General features: G+C 43.4%; 1 protein-coding gene across 2 annotated transcripts in view; it reads left to right on the top strand.

The window, feature by feature from the left end:
* AFMID (arylformamidase) overlaps nt 1–18,920 on the top strand; it is a 142,252-nt gene that overhangs the window by 70,430 nt on the left and 52,902 nt on the right. For both annotated transcript variants that reach the window (XM_086949464.1, XM_086949463.1), the window contains exon 7: nt 14,815–14,912. In XM_086949464.1, the coding sequence (XP_086805590.1) occupies nt 14,815–14,912 (98 nt within the window). The remainder of the gene's footprint in view (nt 1–14,814; nt 14,913–18,920) is intronic.

Below are 18,920 nucleotides of genomic sequence, written 5' to 3'. Positions count from 1 at the left end.
AAATGATATAACATCTCACCTGATTAAACAGCGTATAGTCCCACGAATAGCGAGAACAGGGTTTAACAACGTAACGCCCTATAAGACAAAGGGATGCTTATACTTTAGAAAATTGCCAGAACGGGCTATCTGGAACTCTACCGTCAATTCAAATGACTACGACACTCACCGAAAAACCACTGCCCGATCACTAGTTCGCCATTCCTTCCTCAAACTCCGGAGGGGATTGACTTCCGTGTTTCTCACGGCTTATTTATCGCGAGATTACGTGACACAAATCTGATAACACTGAAAACGGACTATATGTTTACGTTTCGAGTAAACGGCAAGAAGTACTCTGAATTACCACACTCAACAAAGAAAACAGACTTAAAAATCAAATATATTCTTTGTCAATAGTCGGAACCCTTCATGGGACACATCTATGAATTGTGTAGTTAGAACCTAATCCTATCCTCTGCGTTCCTTATTAGAAACTCTATTTAGGGTGCAAACGGAGCCTTACCACATAAAACAGAAATAGACATTCAAAAAATTAAGTACATTCAAATAAATAAGTACATTCTTACTAGTTTCCATGCGCAAAAGGAGAACTGTTATTTAAGCGAACACAATCTCTAAAATCAGTTGCCATCTTGTTTATGTCTGATATTGTGTTGTGAACAAGATCGTATGTGTGTGTTTTTTTCACGTGTAGCTGGCCAGCCTTATTGTTCAATAAATGTTTTTATAAAAAGCAACTCATTTCTAATTTATTGTTGAGCCCAAAGGGGGTCAAAGTTTGAAGTTTTTTAATCCAGAAGGCTTCTCTCTGGAGGAGAATCTTGGAGTTGTCTTTGCCCTCCATTTTTGGTACTAGTTCAATAATTTGAAATTTGATTTGGGCTACTGTGTGTCGATGTTCAATCCAATGCAACGCCAAAGGTGATGTAATGTTTTTATTGCGTATCCGACTTTTATGTTCTGATAGTCGTATCTTCATCTTGCGTTCAGTTTTTCCTACATAAAGTAGGCCACACGGGCATTTGATGATATATACCAGATGTTCAGAATTGCAATCGGTAGAATGATGCAACGATATCCTCTCTCCAGTTCTCGGATGTGACAGAATGTTTCCACTAATCACGTTATTGCAATTCTTGCAATTCCAACATTTTTTGGTTCCTTGAAAAGAAACATTCCCTTTTATACTGCTCATCCGTGTCTTTTTAGTTACCAGTTCTTTTAGATTTTGTGCCCTATTATACGCAAATAGAGGTCTCTCTTGGAATAGTGATCCAAAATCTGGTTCTATCTGTAACAATTCCCATCTTCTGTTAATGATATTTTTAATGTCTCGAGATGCCGACGAGAATTTGGACACAAACACCATTCTGTTAGTGGTCTTTTTGCTTTGTTTTACTAGAAACTCAGATCTAGGTAAAGTCTTTACTTTAGCTATTTGTTTATCTAGCGGTGCTTCTGGATATCCTCTTTGGATGTACCGTGATTTCTGTTCATTCAAAGACCTCTCACACTCAAGTTCACTGGATGAGATTCTCTTAATATTCATGAATTGAGATATTGGTAAATTTTGAATGAGATTCTTTGGATGAAAACTTTGAAACTGCAGGGCATTATTCTTATCTGTAGGTTTTTTAAACAGACGTGTTTGTATTGTGTTATCTTTCAACTCAATAATTACATCCAAAACGATGTTGTTTGTTTGTCTATGGAATGAGTAAACTGAATTCTTGGATCAATTAAATTGAGACTCTGTATGTTCTTTCTCAATGCTGTATCTGAATTTTGCCAAATTAAAAAGATGTCATCAATGTAACGCCTATAGAAAACCAAACCATCCTTCCACGTCTGATCTGATAAAATATATTCATGTTCTAGTTTGGCCATGAAGGTATTAGCGTACATGGGCGCTCCTGGAAAGCCCATGGAAGTTCCATTCATTTGATTGTAAAATTTATTCTGCCATTCAAAATAGCTATTCTCAAGGCAAAATTCTAATAGCTGCAGAATCATGCATTTCAAAGTGTCTGGTCCTTTTTCCTGTAATAGTGCCCATTCCACAGCTTCCAAGCCAGATTTGTGAGGAATTGAAGTGTACAATGACACAACATCGATTGTACAGAGAATCCAATTTTCCATTGATTTTGAAGATAATTCTGCCAGACTCCTCAAAAAATCTGATGTATCCTCAATGTAAGAAGACCAAAGTCTAACAAATGATTGCAGGAAATGGTCAATGAAAATACCTGGAGATTCAAAAATTGATCCACAATTGGTCTGAACGGTGGATTTTCAAGGTTTTTGTGAATTTTTGGCAAAAAATATATTTTTGGTCTCCTTGGAAATGGTTGCAAAAGAAAGCGTTTCGTTTTACTATCAATCCAATTCAGTTCTTCAGCTTTCTCAAGTAATTTACTTAATATGTTAGATATGTCAGTTGTTGGATCTTTTTGCAATCTCATGTATGTGTTCTCATCCATCACATGTTCAGTACCTTTATTGATGTAAAACTCTGAGTCCATTACCACAAGAGCACCTCCTTTGTCTGCCTTCTGGAATAAAATTGTGTCATTGTTTGACAATTTCTGTAACGCGCTATGTTCTGCGCGAGATAGATTCCTGATCTTTCGCTTATATTTGATCTTCTGCAGATCGGCTTTGACCAAAATTTCAAAGTTATCTATCGTTTTGTGTGATGTTGGGGCTTGAAAAGTGCTTTTCGGTTTACATTTTTGGATTGATTCATCTTCCCCAATCATAGGGCAAAAACGTTTGATTAGATTCATCTGATTAAATGAGTGCAACTTCCAGCCACATACATATATTCACTGAAATTGGCATCTTTAGGGTTTCCGCAAATTATGGCCATGCTGTATGGCTCCCCAATTCCCTGGCGCTCTCCCCCTGGTGATCCAGGTGGTCCTTCTGGCTTGGAGCGCTGTGCTGCGATTCACCAAATGGGACGCCAAGTTTGTGCTTCAGCCCCCCGAGTGGCATGGCGCGTTGTTGCGCGATGCGATGAAACCGGGGGGCTTTAAGAAAAGGGACCTCATTGGCATGACACAACTTGGTGACGTGTGATCTGGAGTTCTTATTTGCTCCGTTCTGGAACTCCAGGACGCATTCACAATTCAACAAGTATGTACAACTATGCCACGCACTTTTGCTCACATGTCCTGGGAAGCTTCTCGTCCTGAAGTTAGTCCCCTGGAGGCTAAACACCAAATGGGCCCATTGGGAAAGGGAGCTATCTCTCAGATCTATTGTACCCTTGTCGTTAATGCCCCTCGTCCACCACACCATCTTAAAGCCCACTGGGAGGGTTGGTTGGGTTCCATGGTTGATGTTGATTGGTGAGATGCCATAATTGATTCTAGAACAATAAACAACACAAGTGCCAATACTGAACTTCACTTACAAAGTCTTTTTGTTACCACCTATATGAATCAAACATAACGGTCTGTTTAATATAACGTCACTAGTTTATTTGTTTATTTATTTATTTCACTAGTCAAATTCTTTAGACTTTTTTGGAACCTCAGAACCAATTTTTTGTGCATATACAAAATATACAATAGAATCAATTACAATGACATACACTTACTATACATATTTACATCTCATCCACTCCACACTTTGGCCAGTACATTCATCTTACACATCAAACAAAAACATACGTACAATATAGAACCATAAGGTGTGGCCCTTTTCCAACAGAAACAATGAAATTTACAATTTATGTACCCTAATGGTTTTCTCAATAAGACTATGTTACATACAATTATTTAATCAGAACCTAACTTCATAGTTTCCTAACACAGTCCTTCTAATCCTTATTATTGACACAGGGCCAAGTAAGGTCGACACGTTTCGAACCCCCTGATTGCAGGGTTCTCCTCAGGACCATATAATTCTTATTTCTAGTACAATGGGTGTCTCTTGGGGTGCTTTCGTCAATGCATAGAAGCTGGTTGCTTGACACAAAATATCTAGGTATGGGGGTTCGGCCATCCTAACAGCAGGGCACGACTGTCCGTAGCGGGCACCGGGCGTTTCCCTGGTGGGCTGCTAGGGTGGGAGCCGATTTTGGGCCCTTGGGGGACGTTTTTGTTACAGGGCCGTTTTTGCAGCTTAGCTGCAAAATCGGCCCCTGTAACAAGATCGGCCGAAACTCGCCCTGGCAAACAGCTCTGCCGCACCCAGGGGGGCTGGTAGAGCTCTTTGCCAGGGCCAGTTTTGGTTCCCAGTCTGGCACTGCCCAACAGGTCTGGCAGAGGGTACTTCCTCCATGCTCTCTTTAGTGGATAGGTATTTGTGACAGATAGGTGTAAAGTAACATTAGTAACAATTAACATGGTTGACTTTTTGTGTTTTTCACCATCCTGATAATTCTCATTACAATATTGTGTTTCATCTGCTTAATAATTGCAACTCATGTATTTATTACAACAATATGATCTCTTCAATAAATGTTTGAAAACACATTTTCGTATTTTTTGTTGTTGATATCATGGGAATGCAAAAGTAACAAACAAAAGGGTTAGATCTGTTTTCAATAATTCCTTGGGAACTAGCGTGGTGGCAACAAAATAATCATGCTTCTGAAGAGGTCAGTGACTCTAACCTCTCTATCCCAGCATTGCAAGACTCAGCCTCCACTATCCTGACAGTGCACGGAAGTCAGCGCTCTAAGTGCCAAAATGTCATCAGTCTGATGCCCATTTGTCTTGACAGTGTATAGGGGGGTCTTAATATTGGACAATGTACGTCTGCTTCCAACTGTCCCGACAGTGTATGGACACAGCACTTACTAACTTGAGATCACTTGGAGTTTGCCCATAATTTCCTGATAATGGAGGGACTCTGCACACATTGTCCTCACACTGAAGGGGTTCAACAACCATGCATGTCCTGACAGAGGAGGAACTGTTCTACCTGTGTCATAACAGTGCATATACCCTCCTGCTGTCTAGACGTAGCATCACTATTGCATGGAAGAGTGCCCTGCCACCCCTCTCTTGCCACGTTGCTGAGATCACTCACATGCTGAGCTGCTGCTTAGGGTCACCCTCTTTAAAGCAAGGAGCTAAGGGATTATGTTAATTGCCCCTTGGCAAAACGCTGGAAGCGGTGCCTAATTTCTGTAAGAATAAGTGACCGTGCCCAAATCTCTGTTCAGAAGCCCGTGGCCACCACTGGCTACCCGAATACCAAGGCTGTGTACAGCAGCAGCCGCTGTAGGTAAGAGTGGTGGGGGGGATTTCGAGAGACGACCATGAGGGAAAATTAATTAAATAATTAATCTTCCCTTTCGAAACCCCTCCCCCACCTTACCCCACAGCCCTTACCTGCTGTGTAATCTGTAGTCCACCTCTTGCCTCTTTAATAAACTACCAGACATGCCCTACCACTACTCGACAAAAATGGTTCAGCACACCATACAATGTATAATGACAGTATTAATGAGGTTAATAATATCAATAAGCCATGGTGTATTCTTTTCTTGTTTTATTCCAAATCTTCATATCTTCAATCTAGTTTGAACTACCTTTCCGAGACGACGACCGAGGAGACCGAAGGAAACAGAGACATGTTATTTAGCGAAGGTGAATATTGACATCACCTTTCATGGATGTGTATTTTGACATCCTTTCTTTTTGCTGGAATATATCTATCACAGAAACTTGACCAGTCCATCACAGAACACAAGGATATTTGCCATCCAAGTTCCTGGAGACTGGTGCCAACACAGTAGCTGGAAATTGTTTCTTACTGTTAAAGCCCAGAACACAAAACAGTATCTTATCATTATTCGCCCTGAAGAAGTCCTTCGGACGAAACGCGTTGGCTACTTGTATGTGAAGATTTGGAATAAAACAAGAAAAGAATACACCATGGCTTATTGATATTATTAACCTCATTAATACTGTCATTATACATTGTATGGTGTGCTGAACCATTTTTGTCGAATTGTATACAGTACCTTTGGCATTGACTCTGGAGGCCTAGGGGTATATGGCCTCAGGTTCTTGGCACCCACAGATATAACTAGACCAAGATTTATTAGATTGAGTGCAGTCAAGTGTCTTACCCTGTACCCCTGTTCTAGCATCACAAAATGCCCTACCACTACTATTCACTTTAGCTGGTTTCTGCTTCCTCCATTTCTGATGGTTTGTCTGTTGTTCTCCTTCTCCTTCTTTCACCTTTGAGTGTTTTCCCGCTTTTGCTCTCAGGAAGTATCCGAAGAGATAAAAATAAGTGTTGTTCCCCGAAAATGAGTGTCTGTGGGCCCCATTAGCAACTACTGACTCAAATTAAGCACTGGCTGGGAGAAACAAACCGAACAGCTAAAGTCATATACTAAGGATGACAGTAGGATTCCTTGAGTTCCTGCTCCTTCGTCTGCTCATTGTACTTTGATAATCCTTCACTGCATTTATCTTTGGGTTTGTCTTGATACATGTTTTGGTAGTGCTTGATGACCCTGACCTGTCATGTGATGCCTTCAGACTAGAGTGCTGTGGCCCTCTTTCTCATTAATACACCGAAATGGAGCACTGCAAATTGGAGGACTATAACTGAAAAGGGACCATTAAGCGCTCAGAACTGCCTCCCTCCCCTCCATGATATAAATCAACCCATCACAGATTTATAAAGCACAGCAAATCACCCAAGAGGATCTCAAGGCGCTGGGATAGTTTGCTGCTTTGTGGTGATTTGTTCAATCGACCAGCCAGGTCTTAGACCCTTTCCTGAATTCCTGGAGCAGTGGGGTGGACTTGAAGTGCAGGGGAAGGTCGTTCCAAGCCCAGGATACCAGGTGTGGGGAGGAGCATCCTCCGCTGTTGCTTTGGCGGTTCCCGGGGGTGTTAGTGAGGAAGAGGGAGGCAGATTGTAGGTGTTTGGTCGGTTGTTGGGATTCATGTGTTTGTTGTATGCTTGTTCATTGTTCGGGGCTTTCTATTTGATGCTCACAGAGAGAGACACATGTTAGACTAAGAGGACATTTGATGTGAAAAACAACTCCCAAGTATGTAGAAGATTCAATGTTCTCTGTCAGATGAATTAGTCTATCTACGACAAGAAAGAACTTTCCTGCAGGTTCTCCCAATATTGCATTGAATTGTGGGTTTTGTATTTTTTTAAATTCTTTTTGTGCATTTTACATTGTATATTATGTTTTTATCTTTGATGAAGAGTTTTTAATTGTGTGGAAAATATTTTCTATGTGTTACCACAAGTTGGTTAATTTTAATAAAAATGTTGTATATATAATTGTTGAGCACTTGATCCTTTGATGGTAGGGGTGTTATGTTCTGGTGATATGTTTATTTGATTGAGTGTATAATTATTGGTGTTTTGATTGACCTAAAGGGGATTATTTTTCTGACTTAGGTCTTTCTATGTGTGGGTCACATCTTGAACTGGCATCTCTTCTGGATTGGGAGGCAGTGTAGCTTCTTGAGGTATGGTGTGATGTTGGTCCGTTCGGGGAGGTTGAGGATGAGCCTTGCCTTGTCTGTAGTCTCTTCAGAAGGCGTGCAGTGATTCCTATGTAGAGTGTGTTCCCATAGTTCAACCTGCTGGTGACAAGGGCCTGCGTGGCGGCCCTTGTGGTGTTGGCTGGCAGACACCTGAAGATCTTGGGGAGCATGCATATGGTACAGGCGGATGAGACTGTGTTTCCCTGTTTCTTCTTAAATAGCTTGCTGTCCAAGAGATTCCAATGTTGCGGTGTGGTCTGTAGAGGTGGGGGAACGGCTGAGGTCTGTAGGCCACCATGTGTCGTTCCATGGCGAGGTGTTGTTCCCAAAGATGAGGATTTCCGTCTTGTTTGTGTTGAGCTTGAGACAGTTGTCCTTCATCCAGGCGTAGACTTTCATCATGCATGTGTGGAAGTTGGCTCTGGTGGTTGACAGATCTCATGGCAGCTAGAGGATGAGCTTTGTAATCGGCAAAGGAGATGATGTTGAGCCCATGCGATCTGATAGTGTTGGCCAGGGTGTACATGTATGTGTTGAAGAGGGTGGGGCTGAGGGACAATCCTTGGTGGCGCAGTAGATTATCTTCTTGGTTTCCGATGAGACAGAACCTCTGGGTTCTTCCTGTGAGGTATGAGGCAATTTGACGGCGTCTCCCTGGATTCCGATGTGGTGTAGTCTGTTGATCAAGATGTAATGGGAGACTGTGTCAAAGGCTGCTGACCGGTCCAGGAGGATGAGGACTGCCATTTTGCCACGGTCAAGGAGGGCCCTGGTGTCCTCGGTGGCTGCAATCAGGGCATTCTTGGTGCTGTGGTTGGGTTGTAATTCAGATTGAGAGGGGTCCAAGAGGTTGTTGTGTTCCAGATGTTCGGTGAGTTGCTAGTTTATTGTCTTCGTAAGAACCTTAGCTGAAAAGGAGAGCAGGGAGATGGGTCGACAGGTCTTCATTTTTGCTGGGTGGGCTGATGATTTCTTCAGTAGGGTCCTGACTTCAGCATGTTTCCATTCCTCAGGGAAGGAGGCCGAGGTGATAAAGGTGTTCAGGACTTTCTTGAGCTTGTCTCCAATTGTCTTTCTCCCAAGGTTGAAGATGTGGTGGGGACAGGGGTCAATGGGTGCTCCCTGGTGTACAGAGTTCATGAGGGAGATTGTAGCTTGAGTTGTAAGATTGAGCCACTGGTTGAGCAGGTGATTGGTGTTTGTGGGTGTGAGCAGGCTGTCCTGTTGGCAGCAGGAGGTTGGGCTGGAAGTTAGCCCTGATTAGGTTGATGCTTGCAAAATTGCCACATGACTTCCCAGTGCCTTAGGTTGTTTGTTTTTTGAAGGTGGATAGGTTTAGGCGTGGGCAGTCCATTTTAATGAAAATGCTTTGTACAGTATTTTGCTACTACAATGCTGTACGATGCTCCAACTCTTTTGAATATTCCTGTACTTGCATATTGATGAGTGAACTCGCCTTTTGCTTTATTGCCAATACAAATTGTTTAACCCCTTTAGTGCGTCGGACCGCCAGCGGCCATCTGATCACGTGGCACATGCAATCCCCCTGGTGCAGGCACGAGAGGGATTTCCTTTCACCCCCAACAGCCTCAGGAGCTGGGGAACAGCGCACCCATCGCACTGACGTAATTTCAGTGAAACCGAAGCTGAAATGAGCCGAGGCTCTTTTCTGTTTCACTTTGTACGTGCTCAGGGGGCTAGCTCAGCCCCCTGAGCACGTAGAAAAACGGGAGAGGTATTGTTGGAATTTTTGAGTGGAATCACCATGCCGGCACAAATGTTCGACCGCATAGCGTTCCCCTCAGTCTGCTGTGTAAAATAATACCTCAATTGTGTGGGTGTCCAATGCAGAATAAAAAATATATAGCGCTTAGAATTCGTGGTGCTATACGCTTAATCCCTATGTTTTTGGCTCTTCCCAGTCACAGGCCCTTGCCCCACCGATACAAGTGAAGTATAATTTTACCCGGGAGACTGAGGGAAATTCTCTGGGGAAGAACATTTGTGCTGGCACGGTGATTCCATACAGAAATATGTGGAAAATGTGTTTTTTTCAGCTAAATTTGAGGTTTGCAGGGGATTCTGGGTAGGAAAACTTTGGGGAAATCCATGCAAGCCGTACCTCCTTGGCCTCCCCCGGCTGTCTAGTTCTCAGCAATGTGTAGGTTTGGTAGGTTTCCCTAGATGGTCGCCGAGCCTGGGGCCAAAAACCCATGTGACCCCTCTTGCAAAACCAGGTCATTTTGTGATAGGTAATTTTGATGTCTCCTCAATATGTTTTCGTCCCTTGCCTGTCTTGGGTACTTTGGCCACCCACAAGAGTGAGGTACCATTTTTATCGGAAGACCTGGGGGAACGCTGGGTGGTAGGAAATTTGTGGCAGCCCGGTGATCCCACAACTTTCCCACACAAAAATTTGAGATAAAAGTGATTTTTTCAGCTAAATATGAGGTTTGCAGGGGATTCTGGAGTCGGAAAACATTGGGGGGTTGATTGCAAGTCATACCTCCCTGGACTCCCCAGGTGTCTAGTTTTAAAAAATGTATGGGCTTGGTAGGTTTCCCTATATGGTCGCTGAGCCCGGGGCCAAAAACCCAGGTGACCCCCCTTGCAAAACCAGGTTGTTTAGTAATAGGTCATTTTGATGTCTCCTCAATACGTTTTGGGCCCTTGCTTGTCGCGGGTACTTGGCCCACCCACACGAGTGAGGCATCATTTTTATCGCGAGACCTGGAGGAATGCTGGATGGTAGGAAATTTGTGTCAGTCCGGTGATCCCATAACTTTCCCATACAGAAATTTGAGAAAAAGTTGTTTTTTTTAGCTACATTTGAGGTTTGCATGGGATTCTATGTAGGAAAATGTTGGGGGGTCCACACAAGCCATACCTACCAAGACTCCCCCGAGTGTCTAATTTAAAAAAATGTGTGGGTTTGGTAGGTTTCCCTAGATGGCCGCTGAGCCCGGGGCCAAAAACCCAGGTGACCCCCCTGCAAAACCAGGTCCTTTTGTGATTGTGTAATTATTTTTTTTTTTTTACAATAAATTTTATTGAGATTTTACAACCAACGGGGAGTTCCCCCCGGCAAATAACATTCATGCGAATCACGGATTACAGATATAAAAGCTGCTGATGAGGGTAGCATTTGAGGAGCAATACCGCAGTTAAACCAACAACCCCCACCTCCCGCCACCCCCATCATTTGCCCCGTATTTCCCACTAAAAACATCGTACAGGCAAATAAACATATAAGCATATCTCCACATTGGCCAATCCGCATCTTGAATTGAGGATTCATTAAATAGTAAGTCAGTCTATAGGGTCGGAATCTGCTGATGGTAATAAGAGGGAGAGGCCTATGACCCGATAGGTAGCCCATGCTTTCCAGATCTTCCCATACTTCTGCCGGCCTCCTCGGCCTGAAACACCGCCAATTTGGCTGACATACACCTGTCTAAAGCGAATTTCCATGCCGCCACCCCCGGGGGGAGGGGAAGAGGACTTCCACTGCTGCGCTAAGTCCTGCTTGGCCAAAGTAAGTCCCAGGAATAGCAAATGCCATTTATATATGTTTCCCCTAATGCCGTCTGTACTGTTCAGAAGAGTTAGTCGAGGGTCTGGCCATTTATATATGTTTCCCCTAATGCCGTCTGTACTGTTCAGAAGAGTTAGTCGAGGGTCTGCAGGGAGGTCCCATCCTAGCACTCGCCCCAGGCAGGACAACACTCGCAACCAGAAATGTTGCAGTGCCGGGCAGTCCCAGACCATGTGCAAAAAGGAACCCCCATCAGATTGGCATCTAAGGCATGTGAGGGAATGGATAGCTCCCATCTTCCAGAGTGGGAGATGGGTGTAGTACACCAGATGAAGGTATTTAAACTAGATTAATCAGTATCTGGAGGACACCGCAGAACCTCTGGGACTGGCGAAGGGCCTCAGTCCAGTCATTATCAGAGAGGGCCGGTATATCCGCCTCCCATGCTGCTCATGCCGCTAAGTTGGTCTTAGAATGTGTGGTCAGTGTCTGGTAGAGTTGGCGAATCTTATGTTCTCCTAGATCTCCCATCAACAGTCTACCCTCTAACGGGTGAAATTCTGGCAGAGTCGTAAGGTTTTTAATCAGGGGAGACAGGACGTGGCGAAGCTGAAGGTATTTATGGAATTGGGACTTATGTAAGTCAAACTCCTCCTGCAGCCGTTGGAAGGATTTAAGTGTGGGCCCACGCATTACATCACCTAGAGTTGAGATCCCTATATCGTCCCATCTGCGGAACCCGGGCAGGGTCGCCACCGGTCGGAGGCACGTGCCCCGCCAGAGGGGGGTCTCGCACATCAACATACCCCACCAACCCAGGGTCTTAGAGACGCTCCTCCATATCTGTATCACCGTGCGACAGGTTGGGGCAAGGACCCCCAGGGTAGAGTTGCTATATAGGAGATCAAGCAGGGAATATACCTCCAAAAAGAGTCTCTCCACCGCGTAAGCCGGAACATTGTGCGGGTTATACCACCAGTCATTAATGAATAGCAGCTGGGATGCTCAATAGTAGGACCGCACGTCTGCCACCGCTATGCCCCCACAGTAAGTAGATTGGACACAGGTCACCAGAGCCACCCGAACCGCCCCGCCTCCCCAAAGGAAGCTATTCCAGAGTCCATTCAGTGATAGGTAATTTTGATGTCTCCTCAATAATGGCCCTTGCCTGTCGTGGGAACTTAACCCACCCAAGCAATTGAGGTCCCATTTTATCGGAAGACCTGAGGGAATGGGCGGATGGCGGAATGTTGTGGATCCATGCAGATTCCAGAACTTTCCATCACATAAATTTGAGGAAAATGTGTTTTTTTTACAACGATTATGGTTTGCAGGGGATTTTGGTAACAGAACCTGGTGAGAGCCACACAAGTCACCTCCTCCTGGACTCCTCTGGGTGTCTAGTTTTCAAAAATGTATAGGTTTGCTAGGTTTCCTTAGGTGCCGGCAGCGTTAGGGTTCAAAATCTACAGCTAGGCACTTTGCCAAAAAAGGGTCAGTTTGCACTGCAAAAATGTGGTGTGTTCACATTGCGTTTTGGGCCGTTTCCTGTCGCGGTCACTAAACATACCGACACAAGTGAGGTATCATTTTTATTGGGCGACTTAGGGGAACTCAGAATTGTAGAGCAACTGTTATTACTTATTGACTTTCTATGCATTTCTGCCTTCCTAATGTAAGACAATGTGTAAAAAAGAAATCACTTTGAAAAATATCCTACAATTGAAAATAGCTACTCTTCTTAAACTCTATATTTTGTTCCCATTTCAAAAATACATAGGTGTCTTTGATAACTATTTTTCTCTCTTCATATTTTACCAAATTAATTGCTATATACCCACTGCAAGACGCTGCAAAGTTATTGGCTCTGGGTTCCCTTGGTTCTTGGTGAAACTACGAGTCCTATATATCCCCACAACCAGAAGGGTCCAGCGGATGTAACTGTATATTATTTTCAAACATCTGTCATACTTAGAATAAGTTACACGTGAAAACGTTGGCAGAAATGGCTGTTTTTGTCAACTCATTTTCAATTTGTTTTATTTTTGACTGTCAGTTTCTATAAAAGAAAACCTTGAAGAATCTACACAAATGACGCCTTGCTGAGTTCAGAATTGTATCTACTTTTCAGAAATGTATAGCTTTCCGTGATCCATTATTGCTTTCACACTCATTTCTACCACTAACTTGAAGAAGGTTGAAAGCACAAAAAGTAGCAAAAATAGGCTATGTCCCAGTAAAATGCCAAAACTGTGTAAAACATGTTGGTTTTTTGACAAAAGTCTGCTTGTCTCTGAAAGCTGGGAAGATAATGATTGCAGCAACACCAACCCTTATTTGATACCATTTGCAGGGGAAAAACCAGACGCTTTCTTCTCCAGAACTTTTTCCCCATCACCCCCCAAAAAAAATGTAGCTGTATTTTGGCTCATTTCCGGGTACCTTCCAAGGAATCCACAAACCCTGGGTACCTTTAAAATACCTATGATGCTGGAAGAAAACGGGGCACAAATTTGGCGTGGATACCTTATGTGGTCAAAAAGGCCTAGCAGCGAAAGGGTTAAAAAATACAGTGGATGGACTCTCTCACCACTGTCTCTTCAGTGGTTGAACTCTGCACTGGCTCTTCTGTAGATTGACAACCTCTCACCAGGATACAATCTCCAGTCCTGGGAGCAGATTTACTAATATTTCACACAATTCAGCAAGGCAACTTGCTCCATTGCGTTGCTTAAAAGGGAGAGAGTAGAAATGCTCCATATCTACTAAGATATGGCACACCACTGCTGTCTCCTAGCTCTGTCTCCTGCCGAGTGCCAAAGCAGGCACCCTAGCGACATGCTGAAAGGCTGCCTGCGTTACAGGCAGGATTGTTTTTGTCTAGGTAGGGATACCTTACTGCACAAAACAATCCCATGAGGCAATTCCTCTTTCTAAGCATGATGCAAAATGCATCACTCATAGAAAGAGGCAGTAACAAGGAGAAATCAATATATTTCTCCTCGTTACTTCTGTGTCAGTCAGGCGCACCATTTTGGCCCAAACTCAGGTTTACAACTGTTTATAAATCTGGGTTTGTGTTAAAATACCTACGTGTGTGCATGAGAATGCCCATGCTCCACCGATGTAACATCTACTCAACTCAAAGTAACACAAGCCAGCACTAGGAACTAAGTTGTGTTACTTCGCATTTACTAAACCATGTAAAGTCACACAAATCGACTTTGTGTGACTTAGTAAATGCCAAAATGGATTTTGTGCCAGGGCTGCATCACAAAACTGACGCAACCCTATGTAAAATCCTAGTAAATCTGGGCCCAGGACTTTTGTGTGATGGCCTAATTCATCCTGGGTGTTGTATTATTGTCTTTCTTCCATAAACTAATTCGATTAACACAACTGAAAACATTTGTTTAGATGTTTTTTTTTACGCGACAGGTTCGGAGCTGGAGACAGTGTCTGTAATGTCATGGATTGAAGTGGTAACCCTACTGTTGTGACAGTTCATCCTTGCAACTCCGCCCCTAGATTCATGATACTGAGGTACTCGGCTCACACTGTTCTGATGATGCAGGGACGCTACCCCCACTGTCCTGATAGCTCAGAAATGTAAGTCCCACTATCCTGACAGTGGGGGACTCTCCTCCCACTGTTGTCAGAATGCAGGGATTGTGGTCTAATTTTTGAGATGCAATCATGATGTCTTTCATTTCTCTTTTGAACAGAGCTCTGTAGATAGTTCTTTGCATATATTATAACAAACAATCTTGTTGTCTTTCCCTGCTGCAGAGGTCTTTATTTGTGTGGACATTCGGCTGGGGCGCATCTTGCAGCTATGGTGCTCTCTACAGCTTGGTCGGAGTACGGGGTGAGGCCAGACATAAAAGGTAATGCTACTCTCTAACCATGAATAACCTTTTCAGTATAAGGGCATTAACTTAATTTACTTTAAAAACATTTATAATATTACAATACTGCAGTTTAAATGTATAACCAACGATCAATTGAAAAACGAGTATCCACATATGCATTTGCCTTACCATGTTAAATGACTATCACTATAGCTGAGGTCACAGGTAGACATGTTGTAGAAGCTCTACCGATTCACATTGTGAACTATACAAAAAGTGACACCAATCAGTTTAGCACTGTACAAAATAAGTGACCTCTCCTGAATCCCTTTGATTATGAAAACAGGTTTTCCACCAATAACTCAAACTCTATCTCTGCCTACCCTTACAGTCTCCAAGCTTTCCCCTATCACTGACCAACTGCATCTGTCCACCTTTCAGCAACTGAATTGTCTCCGCATCAATATGGTCTCTATGAATGAGAACCATCTCAATATTTACGACCTAGTCTCTGGGTCATCACCCAGTCTCTTGTTTCTCACAGAAACCTGACTAGGCGACGATGCCACATGGACTTGCCATGCGACCAAACTCCCAGAATACAGAATCCTAGCCAAAAATTGCCACAAGAAGACAGGAGGTAGACTTGCAGTTGTCTTCAAAAACACCTGAAAGGCAAACTTTGAAGACTCTACCACAACAGAAAGCAGATCTGTTCTAGTATGCTGTTTGCCGACACCTATATTCTTCTGCGTATTCTTTCAGATGTAGAGACAATCCCGACCTGTGGAGCATTCACTGATACCTTCATTGATGTTGTCTCATAGAGCACAATAAACCACAAAAAAACTCTCCGTTCTGGGAAGCTCGAACATAATAAGAGCCATTGTGGGAAATCTAGAGGCCTACAACCTCACCGTCTTCCGTCTTGATGGACATAGACAGTTGGACCCACCTTTGCCATTGACTGTTGCAGCACGGGTGCCTATCGCGATTACAAATAATATCCCAATAATCATAAGTGACCATCACCTCATCTCCTCCTTCCCATACTCGACCAGAACAACTACCCAAACAACTACCACTGATGCAGTTGGGAAAAAATCTGCTTACAGACAGTGGAAGAAACTCAGTCTTTTGGCACTTGACTCCTACCTGATGAAGACCTCTCCCAATAAACTAATAACATAAGTATATCAGTTTTACATTCGAATCATCCATGCCATTGCCAGGCTAATACCAAAAGGAAATCGACTTGGCACAAAAAAGGGAACCCTTGGATAAGAAAAAAATAACGAATCTAAAACCTGAACTATAAATGCCACAGCAACAATAGAGAAAATTAAACAACAAAATTGGTTAACATTCAGTTCCAACTCCACAACATGATATACAAGTCACGCATCAAAAATACAAAAAGATTGCATCACTCAATCGGTGTGCAGAGGCAGAAGGCCCATCAAAAGACTACATAGGGCTGTCTTAGAATTCTGCAACCCAGAATACACTGCCACGAAAATACTTCTGTCACAAACCTTATGCAAGGCCATCGCTAACTACCTTCTCTCCAAAACAAAGAGACAGAAGACTACATCAAGAGCGTTGACAACAACATCCAACCTACAGACAACGGGCCGGATTCACAGAACTAACTTAAGACAAAATCCTAAACTTACTAACATTTTGGTATTCACAGAAGGCACTTACTCATTTTGGTATTCACAGAAGGCACTTACTCATTTTGAGTAACTTACTCATTTTGCGATTCACAGAAGACACTTACTCATTGATGAGTAAGTGCCTTCTGAGAATACCAAAATGAGTAACTTACTCAACTTACTCATTTTGAGTAACTTACTCATTTTTGTATTCACAGAATGCACTTACTTATTGATGAGTAAGTGCATTCTGTGAATACCAAAATGAGTAAGTGCCTTCCATGAATACCAAAATGAGTAAGTGCCTTCTGTGAATACCAAAATGGTAGTAAGTTTGGGATTTTGTCTTAAGTTAGTTCTGTGAATCGGGCCTGATATGTTGAACAAATCAAATAGCAAAGGAAAACAACAGTCTCTGATCACCTTCACACAGTACTCAGTTGCTGAATTTAAGTATCTGATCAGTTAAGCGGATCCACTACCTCTCTATCAGACCTGTCTCTGGCTCAAATTTTCAAATGAATCTTATTCTGTCTGCTACCTCAACGACGAGAAACAAACTGAACAACTGCTTTGCATCAGAACTTTTTTTCCCATCAGAACTTAAAATCTCCTTTCTCTGAATGCTCATAAAGAAAGAATCCACTTCCATCAGACCCAGGCACCTACAGGCTGAACCCCAATGCCAATTTCTAGGAAAACTGAAAGACGTGACTCCACCCAGATCTTCAGCTTCATTTAAGGCGACCAACTCTTGCGCAATCAATATGAACTCCGCCCAGGAAAAGTCGCTAAAACTGCTTTAGTACCGCGATGATCTGAAATGATGATAGGCCGAAATGGAGTAATGACACTGTTAGTGCACACGTTGTTGGTGGCGATAGACACTGTCCACTACCAGACTCTACTATTGAGACTAGACGAGGACTGAAAAAAGGAAGTATTGTAAACTGGATCTCCTTCTATGTCCCAAGATAGGCAAGGTATCCTCTTTCTACCCCGTTTCTCCACACATTGGGGCATACCCAAAGGCTCCATTATTTCTCAGTCAATCAATCAGGAATTTGTAAAGCGAGGCTACTCAACTGTGAGGGTCTCAAGGTGCTAGGGGGGCTGTTTATCCATCTGGGTGTGGCGGTTCTGTCAAAGAGCTAGGTCTTGGGAGCCTTCCTGCATCGGGTCAGCAACAGGCATTGCCTGAGGTGGAGGGACATGGTGGTCCAGGTCTTGGTAGCGAAGTAGGAGATGGCGGCCAGGGCAAGATGGGTGGAGCAAATTTGTCTGTTGGTTACGTTGAATGAGAGTCGGCGGTTCAGTTATGCTGGTCCTGCGTCGTGGAGAGCTTTGTAGGCATGTGTGAGGAGCTTGAAGGTGAGCCTCTTGTTGACTGTAAGCCAGTGGAGGTGTTGGAGGTGTTGGGTTATGTGGCTGCTGTTCGGGGGATGTTTCCACTCCCATTCAACCTCTGCCTCACACCCTTGCCAGTGCTGATCAACTTGTTCAACCTAACTTGCTACAGTTAGGTTGATAGCTCACAAAAAAACGAAAACTTGAAAATCCTAGAGAACATGGGGCATATTTACATGAAAATGGTGCAGCATGGTGCCGCAAGAAATTTTGCTGCACTGAGCTGCGTCATTTTCAAAACTCATGGATGCGCCGTATTAACACAAATGCAGCACTTCCCTGTGCTCACCCCCTTGCAGGCGCTAAAAAAAGCTGCCTATCGCCAATGCAGGCATCCTTGCACAATGGTGCAAGGGTGCCTGCGTTGTGCCTGCATTGTGTTTGTGCAGGACTGGACACCTTCCTGCATAAAAATAATCATCCGTGGCTTTTTTGCTCCTTCCGTGTGTGTTGCAGAATGCAGGACAAATAGAACAAGCAAAAAATGAGGAAAAATAAAAGTAATTCTCATCCTTGCACCATGTTAACGCCTCCTTTTGAAAGGTGTTAGTTTTTGGCGCTGCCTCAGATTTACAGATCCTTGTAAATCTGGAGCAGTGTCAAAAAGCCATGGGTGTTGCTGGGAACGCCCACAGCAAAACACCTATTGCACGCCCCTTTGCCGCAGAAAACTGTGTTGCACAGGGTCTTATGTAGATGTCTGTGTCAAGCCACGCAAAGTGGCTTAGCGCTGCTTGTAAGTATGGGCTTGCATAGAGCCCCACTGGAGCATCAAAAAAAGTGGCGCTTCGGTGGTGCTATTGGCTTGTAAATATGCCCCCAAGAGTCAAGACTTGACAACTGTCTCTGTACCATTGTTGATTAAATACTGTTAACATCTTAAACTCAGTTCCTCCAAAACACCTGAACAATTGTAATTGGAGTAACTGTCGACTTGCCACTGTCTGGAACAAGGATCTTGATACCCCAGATCCTCATC

This window comes from Lissotriton vulgaris, unplaced genomic scaffold (assembly GCF_964263255.1).
Source record: "Lissotriton vulgaris unplaced genomic scaffold, aLisVul1.2 SCAFFOLD_2294, whole genome shotgun sequence".
Classification (NCBI taxonomy): Eukaryota; Metazoa; Chordata; class Amphibia; order Caudata; family Salamandridae; genus Lissotriton; species Lissotriton vulgaris.
Note: the sequence above shows the minus strand (reverse complement) of the source record. Positions and strands in the feature narration are given on the sequence as shown.